The sequence below is a fragment of the Echinops telfairi genome, unplaced genomic scaffold (genome assembly GCF_000313985.2).
Source record: "Echinops telfairi isolate 266 unplaced genomic scaffold, ASM31398v2 ScPeMD7_7425;HRSCAF=8463, whole genome shotgun sequence".
NCBI classification, from domain to species: Eukaryota; Metazoa; Chordata; class Mammalia; order Afrosoricida; family Tenrecidae; genus Echinops; species Echinops telfairi.
This window is the reverse complement of record NW_022111325.1, coordinates 8,833,729-8,845,219: the sequence shown is the minus strand read 5'-3', so window position 1 is coordinate 8,845,219 and position 11,491 is coordinate 8,833,729. Positions and strand designations below refer to the sequence as shown.

General features: G+C 56.0%; 2 protein-coding genes across 6 annotated transcripts; one reads left to right on the top strand and one right to left on the bottom strand.

The window, feature by feature from the left end:
* The first annotated feature begins 2,188 nt into the window (after window positions 1-2,188).
* B4GALT3 (beta-1,4-galactosyltransferase 3) lies at window positions 2,189-7,830 on the top strand. 2 transcript variants are annotated; one of them, XM_045298478.1, is made up of 8 exons: window positions 2,189-2,272; window positions 3,100-3,246; window positions 3,587-3,860; window positions 4,744-4,979; window positions 5,519-5,709; window positions 5,840-5,962; window positions 6,877-6,981; window positions 7,076-7,830. In XM_045298478.1, the coding sequence occupies exons 3-8, from the start codon at window positions 3,599-3,601 to the stop codon at window positions 7,347-7,349; spliced, it is 1,191 nt and encodes a 396-aa protein (XP_045154413.1). In that variant the 5' UTR covers window positions 2,189-2,272; window positions 3,100-3,246; window positions 3,587-3,598; the 3' UTR covers window positions 7,350-7,830. The 2 variants fall into 2 exon arrangements, with proteins under 2 accessions (XP_045154413.1, XP_045154412.1); XM_045298477.1 differs by having other exon boundaries at window positions 2,254-2,272; window positions 3,012-3,246.
* A 97-nt stretch (window positions 7,831-7,927) lies between these two features.
* On the bottom strand, window positions 7,928-11,491 carry PPOX (protoporphyrinogen oxidase). Of its 4 annotated transcripts, XM_045298474.1 has the most exons (13): window positions 11,353-11,491; window positions 11,127-11,220; window positions 10,875-11,009; window positions 10,630-10,745; window positions 10,340-10,472; window positions 9,878-10,022; window positions 9,578-9,768; window positions 9,075-9,135; window positions 8,818-8,936; window positions 8,635-8,745; window positions 8,395-8,544; window positions 8,224-8,266; window positions 7,928-8,136 (listed from the first exon to the last, which is right to left on the bottom strand). In XM_045298474.1, the coding sequence occupies exons 2-13, from the start codon at window positions 11,211-11,213 to the stop codon at window positions 7,994-7,996; spliced, it is 1,434 nt and encodes a 477-aa protein (XP_045154409.1). In that variant the 5' UTR covers window positions 11,214-11,220; window positions 11,353-11,491; the 3' UTR covers window positions 7,928-7,993. The 4 variants fall into 4 exon arrangements, with proteins under 4 accessions (XP_045154409.1, XP_004716590.1, XP_045154410.1 ...); XM_004716533.2 differs by lacking the exon at window positions 11,353-11,491 and having other exon boundaries at window positions 11,127-11,337; XM_045298475.1 differs by lacking the exon at window positions 11,353-11,491 and having other exon boundaries at window positions 10,875-11,026; window positions 11,127-11,204.

Here is an 11,491-nt window from a genome sequence, read left to right as displayed (position 1 = left end):
AGAGAGAGAGAGAGAGAGAGAGAGAGAGAGAGAGAGAGAGAGAGAGAGAATGAGCTTTTTTGAGGCCGGGACTGTGAATTATTCAAGTCTCTTATTTCTTCGGCGTGAACATCTGTTTCTAAGGCACACAGTATTGCTAGGGGCTAGCACGAGATAAACACATTGTATATTAATGGCACATTCATTTTACTCTCGTATCTGAGGAAACTGCTCTTCCCTCCCTCCTCAATGTTTCTCCAGGGCCTCCTATTTCAAGGCCGAGGCGGCGGCGGCAGATTGTGGTGTCTCCCTCACTGTGGCCGTAGCAGAGCCATCCCCATCACTGCTGAGGCCCATGAGCTCCCTGTGTCAGCCCATCTCTAGGAGGTTCTCCCCATTTTGTACCAGACCCTGTAATTTTAAAAAAGAAATAAAAATGGAAATATTTTACTGCTGGATTGTAAGGGTAAGTGAAAAGTTTTACTATGAAATAATGAAAACCTTTATAATACAAAACTATCAAATGTAAAGCTAGTGCTTTTCAGCATATCCTCCATCTAAAGCTATACACGATTTTGTTTTTAATAGCGAATTGAGTGAAAGCTTACAGAGGCTGTCATGGGGTTTACAGTCAACAATTCACGCACATCTAGTTTCTTCTCATTCATTGTTTGCAACCCCTCAATGTACCGTCGTCTTTCCTACTTCCTCCGTTTCCTATGCCCACTCCTCCCTCTTCCCTGACCTGTTTGAACTTTATCCTTGGGTAAATGCTGCCCTTCTGATCCCAAATGGCTGATTATCCTAGGGTCTCAGTACCACCCTAGTGCTATTTTTCCCCTAATAGACTTTTATCTATTGTTTGACTGAAAATTGCGTCATTTCCAGACCTGAGGTGATTAAGGACCACAGTGTGTGGGGAGGGGTAGGGAAATCCACGTCTCTATGGGAGCAGTAGGCCTGGTTATTGTTTCATTGGTTTACTTTTTAATGATTTTGAGTTTTGTTACATGTTTTCTCCCACTCTATCCAGGACCTTCTAATGTGATCTCTTGCAAAGCAGTTGGTAGTGGTGGCTGCACACGCCCTTGTTTTTCTCTTTCATTTACCCATCTCCAGTGACAGGTCCCCACCTGAGGACATACCCAAAGTCAGTGAGGGACAAGTTTCCATAGTTGTTTCTAAGAAGCATTCTCACTGTCCTTTCTTCAAGACATGAATGGATTCTGACTCAAGGTAACCGGTGTGTGCTGACAAGGAGCATACTCCAAAAGATTGTCAAGACTCGACTTTATGCAGATAGGTAGACCTCTTTTCTGAGGCATAGCTGTTGGGTGATTCCTACAATCTTTTGGTTAGCATTTGAGCACTTAACCCTTTGCACCACCCAAGGAATCAAACTAAATCCAAAAGACCCACAGCCATCAATTCCATTGACCAGAACCCAAACTACCACCAAGTGGATTCTGACTCCACAGGCACCTCGGGCATAGAACTTCCTCTCGTGGAGTTTCCAAGACTCTTAGCTCTTTACCAGAGTAGAAAGCCTCATCTTTCTCCCTCAGAGCTACTGGTGGTTCCAATCTCCTGACCTTGTGGTTAGCCCAATATGTAGTCACTACACTACCAGGGCTCCTCCATTGAATCATCGTGACCTTATAAAGGTTTTTGAGGATGTAAATCTTTACGGGAGCAAATAGCCTCCTGTCTTTCCTGCGCAGCAACTGGTGGGTTTGAACCCTTAACCATAGGGCTAGCAAGCAATTCAACGCTTATCGGACAGCGCCACCGCGTGTCTCGGCGGATACAAAAATATCGCTGAGCCATCTGCAACATTGTAGCCGCGTGAGAAACGACTTGGCTACTGGGCGGAACTAGTCTGCAGGGGGCGCCACTGACACGCCGCGCGAGAGACGCAGCCTTGACTGAAGTCACGGGGCGCTGCAGAAATGGTCGCCACTGGTCTCTCGGTCCTGAGCAGTCTGGGGTTTCTGCTTTCACAGGCCTGAGAGTGAGAAATAGAACCCTGCCAGGGTCCAGCAGGGTGGGCATGAGCGCTGTTCCCGCGACCGCAGGGGTCCCGCCCCAGCTGGCCTCCCGCCTAGGCGCCCGGCTCCGCCGGGGCCCCGGGCCCGCGGCGACCGGAGCCGGCGCTTCCCGGGCGCGGGCGGCTCCCCCCGAAGCTCCGCCCCGTGACGTGAGGCAGCGCCCCCGCAGCGCCCGCTTCCAAGATGGCAGCAGCGAGGCTTGCCCGGCTGTTGGGGCGGCGGTGACGACGGGCGGCAGAGCCCAGGTATGTGCTATGGGGAAGGTGATGTGGGGGAGGCCTGGGAGGCAGATTCGGGCGATGAGTAGGTGAGAACTCTTAGGGAAAGGAAACCGACCAGCTGGAGCTGGGAGAGGAAGGGGCCCCGGGTGGTAGTATGGACGGGGGCTGGGCGAGCTCACATTGCAAGGTAAGGCAGAGAACGCGGGAGGCCGCGGGGTGGGGGCTCCAGTGGAGCTGGGTTTTAACCCCTTGCCGAGCGCTGGCCACGCCCCTCCAGGTGACTCTGCCCAGGTACCCTTGCTGGTTGCTGCTGCCCCTACCCTCCCCCCGTGCCTCCTGAGGTCCCCAGCTCAGACCAGGAAAAGGTAGGAGAGGCAGGGGACGCCCCCTTCTCCCCGAGCTCAGGGCTCTGTGCCTGCGGCTCCCAGGTGGTCATGCTCCCTCCAGCGAAACCAGCTCCGAGGCACGTGAAGAACGTTAAGGAGCCCGTTTCCTTCCCCGCCTGGGCTCTCCTGAGGCCACTGCATGGTCCTGCCATAATTGCTTCACCCTCAGAAAGGAGTTCTTGGTGTGAGGGAAAATCCTGTCTCCAGTAGCTGCCCTGGCATCACTCCCCAAACAGGTCCCTCCGGTTGGGTTTGAGGTAGGCCCAGTGGCGGTGGTTAAGTACAGACAGTATCACCTCAGTGTAGCTGCGGAAAGGAGACAGGAGGGGAGTTTGTGGGTGAAGGATTGATCTTTGACTTTGCACCCTTCACTTTAGTTTCCCTGCTGAGAAGCCCAACTACACCCTGACCCTGAGTTCTGCCCCTCTGTGGGTGACTGGTTCTCCTTAACCACTTCTGCTCCAGCCGAGGTCCAGCATTGCCATGGGAGTGATGGATGAAGCCTTACTCTGCCCGCGGGGGCATTTCCAACTTTAGATAATGCCTCACAGTTCTGCTCCCCCGGGACCCCCTGAAGTCCCCATGCCCCCCAAGAAGACAGCTTGAACCTAGGTGAGTCTATCTTCCCCCCTTTAAGGTTGGAAAGGGGGTGCTCTTGACACACTTCTGAAATGGGCAGAGCTGAAAGGTGCGAACCTTTTGGGGGTGGGAATGGAGAGTAACTGGTGGAGTGGCTCTGGAGTTATGAGGAGCACTTGGGCTGAAACTAGCAGGTGGTGGGGTTCTTAATGGTTGCATCCTCCCTTCCCTCACACGATGGTACAAGGCTTGCTCCCTTCTGGAAACTAGCCCCCTGCCTCATCCTCAGCGCTGCCCCACTCCAGCCCCCGCAGCCTGCTGCTCACTGTAGCTCTTTTCATGCCTGCCGTAGAACTCTCTCCTCTCCTCCTAGACCCCTCCCAGGATGTTGTGGCGGCTGCTGGAGCGACCCTGCACGCTGGCCCTGCTTGTGGGCTCCCAGCTGGCTGTCATGATGTACCTGTCACTGGGAGGCTTCCGGAGCCTCAGTGCCCTATTTGGCCGAGATCAAGGGCCCACTTTTGATTATGCTCACCCTCATGATGTCTACACTAATCTCAGTCACCTGCCTGGGGTCCCTGTTGGCCCGGGAGGCCCTCCAGCTCCTCAAGGCCTACCCTACTGCCCAGAAAGATCTCCTCTCTTAGGTGAGTGTGAAAGGAAGGTTTGGGGAAGGAAGGCCAAGGTGCTGGGGCAGGAGGCTTGGGCAGGCACCAGGTGGGAGTTAGAGTTCGTGTGACCAAAAGGCTGGCTGGTTTGGCGGCAGAGTGGACTCTGAACTTGAGCCCTTGATTTGGGCCATGACTGTTCTGTGGCCCGCCCACTGTGGGTCCTTCCTGAACCTGGGCTAGGGGTCCTTCCCCTTGTGGGTGACTCCTGGCTTTTAAGTTAGAAGCTCTTTTGCTCTTTCCATCTGCCAAGTGTGGCTTCCAGCCCTTGTGGGATATAGAAAGATTTCTCCCAAGTTGTCTCCCCCAAATATATACCAAACCCAAGATGCTGCTTGTACACATGGTAAATGTGACCTCCTGTACACTAGGAGGTCAATGAAAGTAGGTCAGAGGTTATTCTCCTTAAACGGTATCAGCCATCTAGAGCAACCAAACTGTATAGTCTGACTCACCAGAAATAGGACCCACCTCCCTTCTGACATTGTTCCCTTGAAGGAGAGCCCGAAGGCAAGCCCAGGACCACTCGAAGATGACTAAGGTTAGGCTACTAGATAAGAGTCTAGGGTCCACTCACCTTGCCACATATGTACCCCATTCCCTCCCTTTACTAGTGGGCCTACCGAACCTGCGATTAGTTGTGGGGGGCTGGCTACCCCCACAAGCCCTGAGAGGAAGAGAACGTTGTGAAACCCTCAACTGCAAGTAGCCAGCCCCTTGCAGGCTCTGCAGCACTGCCTAGTGTGGGTGACCCCATCATCTGAGACGTTTCTGAGCGAGCCCCAGGGGCACTGAGCCTGAGAAGCACCAGTACTCCTCGGCCCTGGTGTCCAGTCCCTGACCTTGCCATCCCTCCCGACAGTGGGTCCTGTGTCGGTGTCCTTTAGCCCAGTGCCCTCGCTGGCAGAGATTGTGGAGCGGAATCCACGGGTGGAACTGGGGGGCCGGTACCGCCCGGCAGGGTGTGAGCCCCGCTCCCGGACAGCCATCATTGTGCCTCACCGTGCCCGGGAGCACCACCTCCGCCTGCTGCTCTACCACCTGCACCCCTTTCTGCAGCGCCAGCAGCTTGCCTACGGCATCTATGTCGTCCACCAGGTACCCCTCGCCCCTCCCTTTCTGAACAAGCCGCAGACAGATGGCACTCCCTTGCCATCGACTGGGTCCCAGCATCGTTTTCAACAGAGTGGACACTTGGCATTGCTCTACCAAACTCAGTCGCCTCGTGCTTCTTAGTCTCTGGGTGTTCCTGCTGTCCTGTGCTTTCCTTTGTTCAGTAGAAAGCACACATTTGGAGATAGATAAACCTGGGCTCAGATTCTAGTTCTGCCATTGGTTTACATGTGGGGCTTTGAGCATGTTCCTTAAAACCCTTACAGCGAGGCACATAGCTGTCAGTCGGTAACCCACATGCCACTAGCTCGTGGGCAGAATTGAAAGTTAGCATGTTATGCATCAGGGGCACTGTGCTTGCTGCAAGCAAGAAAACTTGCTGCACGAGGAGGGGGAATTTGCCTTTTCTGTTCTCCTTGCTCGGCAGCCCCTTTGATCTCTCCCTTTCCTCTTCGTACTGCAGCCCTCTCTTCCCCATGCTCCTTGCCTACCCACATGGGCTGGGCCCCTCCACTGTCTTCCAGGCCGGAAACGGAACGTTTAACAGGGCAAAGCTGCTGAATGTTGGAGTGCGGGAGGCCCTGCGGGATGAGGAGTGGGACTGTCTGTTTCTGCACGATGTGGACCTCCTGCCAGAGAATGACCACAATCTGTATGTGTGTGACCCCCGGGGACCCCGGCACGTCGCTGTTGCCATGAACAAGTTTGGATACAGGTAGAAGGCGTGTGGGGGGTGGGGGTTTGCTGAGCAGGCGGGAAGCCCACATCCAGTGGGAGGGCGGCTGGTTGTGGCTAGGGATGGTCCCCGTGAGACTTGTGGAACCCAAGCCTTTCTCTCCCCGCAGCCTTCCGTACCCCCAGTATTTTGGCGGGGTCTCGGCACTCACTCCCGACCAGTACCTGAAGATGAACGGCTTCCCCAATGAGTACTGGGGCTGGGGTGGCGAAGACGACGACATCGCCACCAGGTCAGACTTCCTGCCGCCATTTCCTACCCCCACCCCAGCCTGGACCCTTGACCTCTAGGGTCATTCCTGGGGGCCAGTGCCCCTTCAATACTGCCACCCCCCACCCCCTGCATTAAGCCCATTTTTTTGCCTTTAAGTCTTTTCAGTCCAGACAGATGGTGCTTTGTATACTGTTTAGTTTCACTCCCAGGAGCAGAGGGAAGATCAACAGGACAGTTACATAGTGACATGAGTCAAACGCTAGACAGGGGCAAGATGCCAGCTCCTCTATAGTATGGGAACTCCTGTGACCGGCAGGCTCAACTAGCCTCCTTTCAGTCCCATGCTGTGGCCATTTGGGCTTGGTGTGCCAGCCAAATCCATTGCCTCCTGCCCTTGCCTCCTCTGGGTACCATCTCTGAATTCTCATCAGTACAAGCGTACATTTTACTGCTACCTCTACTTCCTGTTGCTTTCACTCTAAGGTTGGGGTTTGTTGCTCTCCAGGTCTTGCCGACCTGATTCTAGTCTTACTGCCCCCGGAGGGTGAGGGAGGGGGTCAGTCGGGGCAGCTCAGCCACTATTCTAAAAGCTGCCTAGTGTGTTGGCAGTTCTGTTTCATCCTTTTTGTCAAAATGGCCTCCCTGTCCTTCCCAGACTACAAGGACAGCTCCTGGCAGCCAGAGACAACAAAGGTCAGAGGTGGCAGCCTACCTTTGTCAACTGTCTCAAGGCCCCAAGGGGCCTGGCACCAGGCCCTGAGGGTTTAGATTCAGCCAGCTTTTACATTCTCTGAGCTGTTCCCTCTGACCACCTGGCACCTTTATGCCTAACCAGTCAATAGTTGTCTGTGTCCAGAAGCATGCAGTCCCTGCTGGCCTCAGTTCTCACTCACCTCAGCAGCTTTCCTCCACTGCCACACCCTTTTCCTTTAGGGTACGCCTGGCTGGGATGAAGATCTCTCGCCCTCCCACCTCCGTGGGACACTATAAGATGGTGAAGCACCGTGGCGATAGAGGCAATGAGGAAAACCCTCACAGGTAGGAGGGAAGGGGGGCCCCTGGGAAGTGTTGCTGGACCTTCAGTATTCTGTGCCCCCAGGGTCAGGGTTACTTTCCAATCTCTGCCCTTCAGGTTTGACCTCCTGGTCCGGACCCAGAATTCCTGGACACAAGATGGGATGAACTCACTGACATACCGACTGTTGGCTCGAGAGCTGGGCCCTCTCTATACCAACGTCACAGCAGACATTGGGACTGACCCCCGGGGCCCCCGGGCCCCCTCTGGTCCCCGTTACCCACCTGGTTCCTCCCAGGCCTTCCGTCAAGAGATGCTGCATCGCCGGCCTCCGGCCAGGCCCGGCCCTCCAACTACTGCCAACCACACAATCCCCCATGGTTCTCACTGACCCTCCTCCCGCCCACCTCAATCATGAAACTAAATCAGAGGGGTTGTACTCTCCTCACCCGCGGCCCCTCACTCATCTGTAGAGGGATGTGGGGCCTGAAATGTAGTGCTGGGGCTTCTCCTCACTGCTGGACTGGAGCTGGGCTCCGCTAGGCCCGAAGGGTTACCTGCCAGTGCTTATGAATGTGAATCCTGATGTCATGATTTTATGTGACAATTCCTAGGAGTCCCCTGTCCCTAGGGTAGGAGCAGGGCAGGACTCCAAGCCCCTTCCTCTTCCATGGATAGAAGAGAGATGTGGCTTCGTGGCTTCTCCCCGGGCCGCTTGTGAATATTTATTCTATTTATGGTTCCGGGAAGCGTGTTTGGTGAAGGAAGCCCCTTCCTGGGCATTTTTTGCCAGTGCTGGGGCTGCTCCCTCTCCTGACCCTGGCTCGGGGCTGGAATTTTGATATATTTTCTAATAAAGGACTTGGTCTCGCCTTTGTTCTCATTTTCTGCATCCCAGGGAGGGACCCTTCGCCGTCTCTGCCTCCACCGGTCCCCATGCCCTCAGGTGACAGCAATGCCAGACAAAGCTGCCCTCCAGCAACTTTTATTGTCACGCCTGGGGCGGTAGGGGCAGGAAGAGGTGCGAGCTGGGGATCACCTGTCAGGTTCTGTGCCCAGGGCCCGGGCTGCTGCCTGGCGCCCACTCTCTATACAGTCATTGACAGCCACCCCGTCGTAGGAGGCGCCGGCCAGTGTCAGAGGCAGCCTGTGAGCTGCCAGGAACTGGGCGGCTGACTCTGGAAGGCAAGAGTGAAAGGACGTTTGTTACAGGCAGCCGTCCAGGGTTTTCGGTCTGGCCCAGCCCCACTGCTGCCCCAACGTACCTAGTTTTTTCCAGTGGCCTAGTGTATACTGGGGGATACAATTCTGGGGAGAGAGAAGCGATGCAAGGAAAAGTAGATTAGCTACCCCAGGCCTCTGGTAGGCATGCAGTGACAAACATCCCAGTCCTTGCCATTTGGTGGGGGCAGCTAGAGGACTTTATCCCAACTTACCTTATGGAGGTGGACCAAGCAATGACTGGGGGACTCCTTTAGTCCTAGCTGTGTGGCAACTGCATTCTCTGCCTGCTGTTGGAACAGTTGCTCAGATAAGCCTTGGCCACCAGCCTCTTGCATCTGTAGCCAGGAACCTCCCAGCATCACCTGGAGTGGGAAAGCATACTCGCTGTGCCTACACTGGGGCACAGAGAAGCCCTTTCAAAGTCACCACTAAGCAAAGCTTCCCCTTCTTACGGTCACTCTGAGGCCAGGGGGGCTCCCATCCTGCTCAGGGAAAGCCACGGAGTCATACACTATTCCCAGGACACCAGGGTCTTCCGAGGATGGCACCAAATGTCCAAATCCCTGGGGGGAAGCAAGAGATGAGGCCAGCAGGGAAGGGGCTCTCAGAATCCTCATCTCTTGCTCGAGTCACACCTGGACCGGCAGACTGGCTCCGTGGTACTGCAGGTTCACCACTGCAACGGACACGGCTGGGATGGCGCACAGCGCACGAGCCAGAAGGGCCGCCTCAGCAGGGAGCAGCTGGCTGAGCACTGGAGGGGAGGGGGGAGCTGCTATGAGAAACCCCTGGAGGTGACCAGTCCAGGGCATGCTGGGGTCCTGCTGGCCCAGGAAGGTACAGCGATTGTACCACCCCGGTTGGAGACGGGCAGGGGGAGCTACCCCATTACCTGAGGCTGGAACAGCACTGATAACATGGTCAGCCTCCAGGCTGCTGTCCCCTAGAGACACCTGGGAGGATGAGAAAACATTTGAGAGAATGGGAATTTGATAGTTGAAGGCTCTTGCTGCCTTACCCCCAGTAGCAGCAGGCACTGGGTGTTGACCAGCCTGGCATGGAGATGAGCTCTGTGATCTATGCGGTCACTCCTAGATCCAGTCCAGGAAGTGGGCAGCCCAAGGCCAGCGTTGCCATTCCAAAAGGCTTAATGGAGCTGCGTGGCTCCTCTACACACCAAGCCACCGAGTACTGTTTCTATCGACAGACTGAGATCAAAAGGGTCTTAAAAGACGGGCCCCCCATTAGGCTGTGGTCACCGGGGTGGTCCAGGGATAGCTTCAGGGGCAGGAAACAGTGAGTACCTCTACTTCTGTCTCCCTGGTCTGCTGAAACCACATAGATGGATGGAGACATTCACACATGGGCTCATTACTCTCCAGAGAACTCCCCTACCTTCCAGCGCCCTTCTGGCTGGAGGCTGAGACCTCGGACTGGTTGACCTCTGAGGATGCAGACTCCCCTGTTAGTCAGGTGGGTGGCAAGAGCCTGGGGCAACATCTCCAGCCCTCCTCGGAGTGACCACTGGCTCCAACGCTCAGCCCGAGCCTGGCGGATGAGTGCAGAGTCTGGCTGTGGGCTCTGCCCTGTGGAAGAGGAAGTAGCGAGCAATCCTCAAGGGGTATTCCTTGCAGCCCCACTGCCTCGCTCTGGCAGGCCTTAGTATCACCAACCCTTGAGCCAACCTCCCCTCACCTGCCCCCAGCAGCAGCCCCAGTAACACGGAACGATGGGTTTGTTCTGCTTGGAAGAGGCTGGGAAAGCAAGATCTGACGCTGAGCTCACGGCTGTCACCTGCAAACACTCCACGGCAGAGACTGTCCATGGCAATAGACGCCACCTGGAAGGTGAGGCTGGGGCTGAGAGGTCACAGGATAAGCAGCATTGAGTGCGCCTCACCGGCCCTGTCTGGAAAGGAGTGGAGGTAGGGCAGGGTTTGGGCTGGGAGCATTCCCACTGTAACAGGCTAGGAAGGAAGGAAGGGCGTTCATCCCCAATGCTAGGTTTGGGGGAAGCCTGGGGATGAGAAGAGAAGAGGGCATTCTTACATTATACAGAAGAGCTCTTGGGTGGTAGTTTTTTTTTTTTTTTTTGGGTGGTAGTTTTAAGTAAGGTTCTGCAGCTGGTTTGGGAGGGGAGGGGTCTGGGCAGTGTCACCTCAGATCCAAGGCGGCGCTGGGCAAAACTGTGCACAGTCTCATCAGGCTCTTTGCCCCGGGGCTTGGTCAACTCCCTCAGCCCAGCCCAGAACAGAGGTTTGGTGAAGGGCGGTGAAGGGCGGAATAGCCCCCTGCATGGAGGAAGGCATCATGAGGGGATAGGTCACGTCCATTCATTGGGTCTCTCTGGGTTGAGGGCGGCAGGGCTGACAGGGACTTGGGGCAATGGCAGGTCTGTGGGTGGGGGACAAAGTGGACCAATGCACAGTAAGGAAATGGTGGCCTTACCTGAGGCCGGTAGGCAGGACGTGCAACGCACCTCCTACATACAGGAACCTGTTCTGGGCTGCCGGGTGGTCTCCCCGGACAGGCAACACTTCGGAATCTAAGCCGAGCTCAGAAACCTATTTTCAGAAGGAGGGCACGCTAAGGGAAAGGCTGACCCACCAAGTATACATTATCCCCCCAGCCCCACTTCCCGGGAAAGCCCATTCCCCAGCCCCTCGCAGGCACTCACTCCCCAAGCCTCTCACCATGAGCAAGGTCCGGGCTCCCAGGGCGCCGGCGGGCCGGATGCCTCGAGGTCCAAGCTCAAAAATGGCTCCATCCGGCCCTCGTACGGAGTGGATCCAGCCTCCCACACGCTGGCTGCTCTCTACAACGACCACCTGGGCACAAGAAGCCGCTGCAGCCCACAACCGTGGAGCCAGGGGCCGTGAGAGGAAGAGGAAATGGGGGACACGTGGGAATCCCTTTAAAGGGGCGCGCATTGGCGGGGCACTCACCTTGGGAGGGTTCGGGGCCCGGCTCAGGTGGTAACTGGCCGCCAGGCCGCTGATGCCTCCGCCCAGTACAACCACAGTCCGGCCCATTAGGAAGCTGGAGAAAGAGGGGGGTTTATGGACAAGCAGACCAGGGAGCCCACCCCGTCACTGCTTTAGGGGAAACTGAGTCAGCGCTCGCAAAAGGGCTGGTGGAATAGTGTAGCTCCAACTCAGGGGCAGGACTCACTCAGGAGAGGTGGGGAGGCACAGAGAAAATGAGGGGGGAGGAGGAGGCAGTGGGCTCAGCCCCAAGACCCCACCCCGCCGAGGCTCCGCCGGGCGGCAGATAAGGCCGCACCCCCGCTATCTGCCTTCGCAGGGCTACA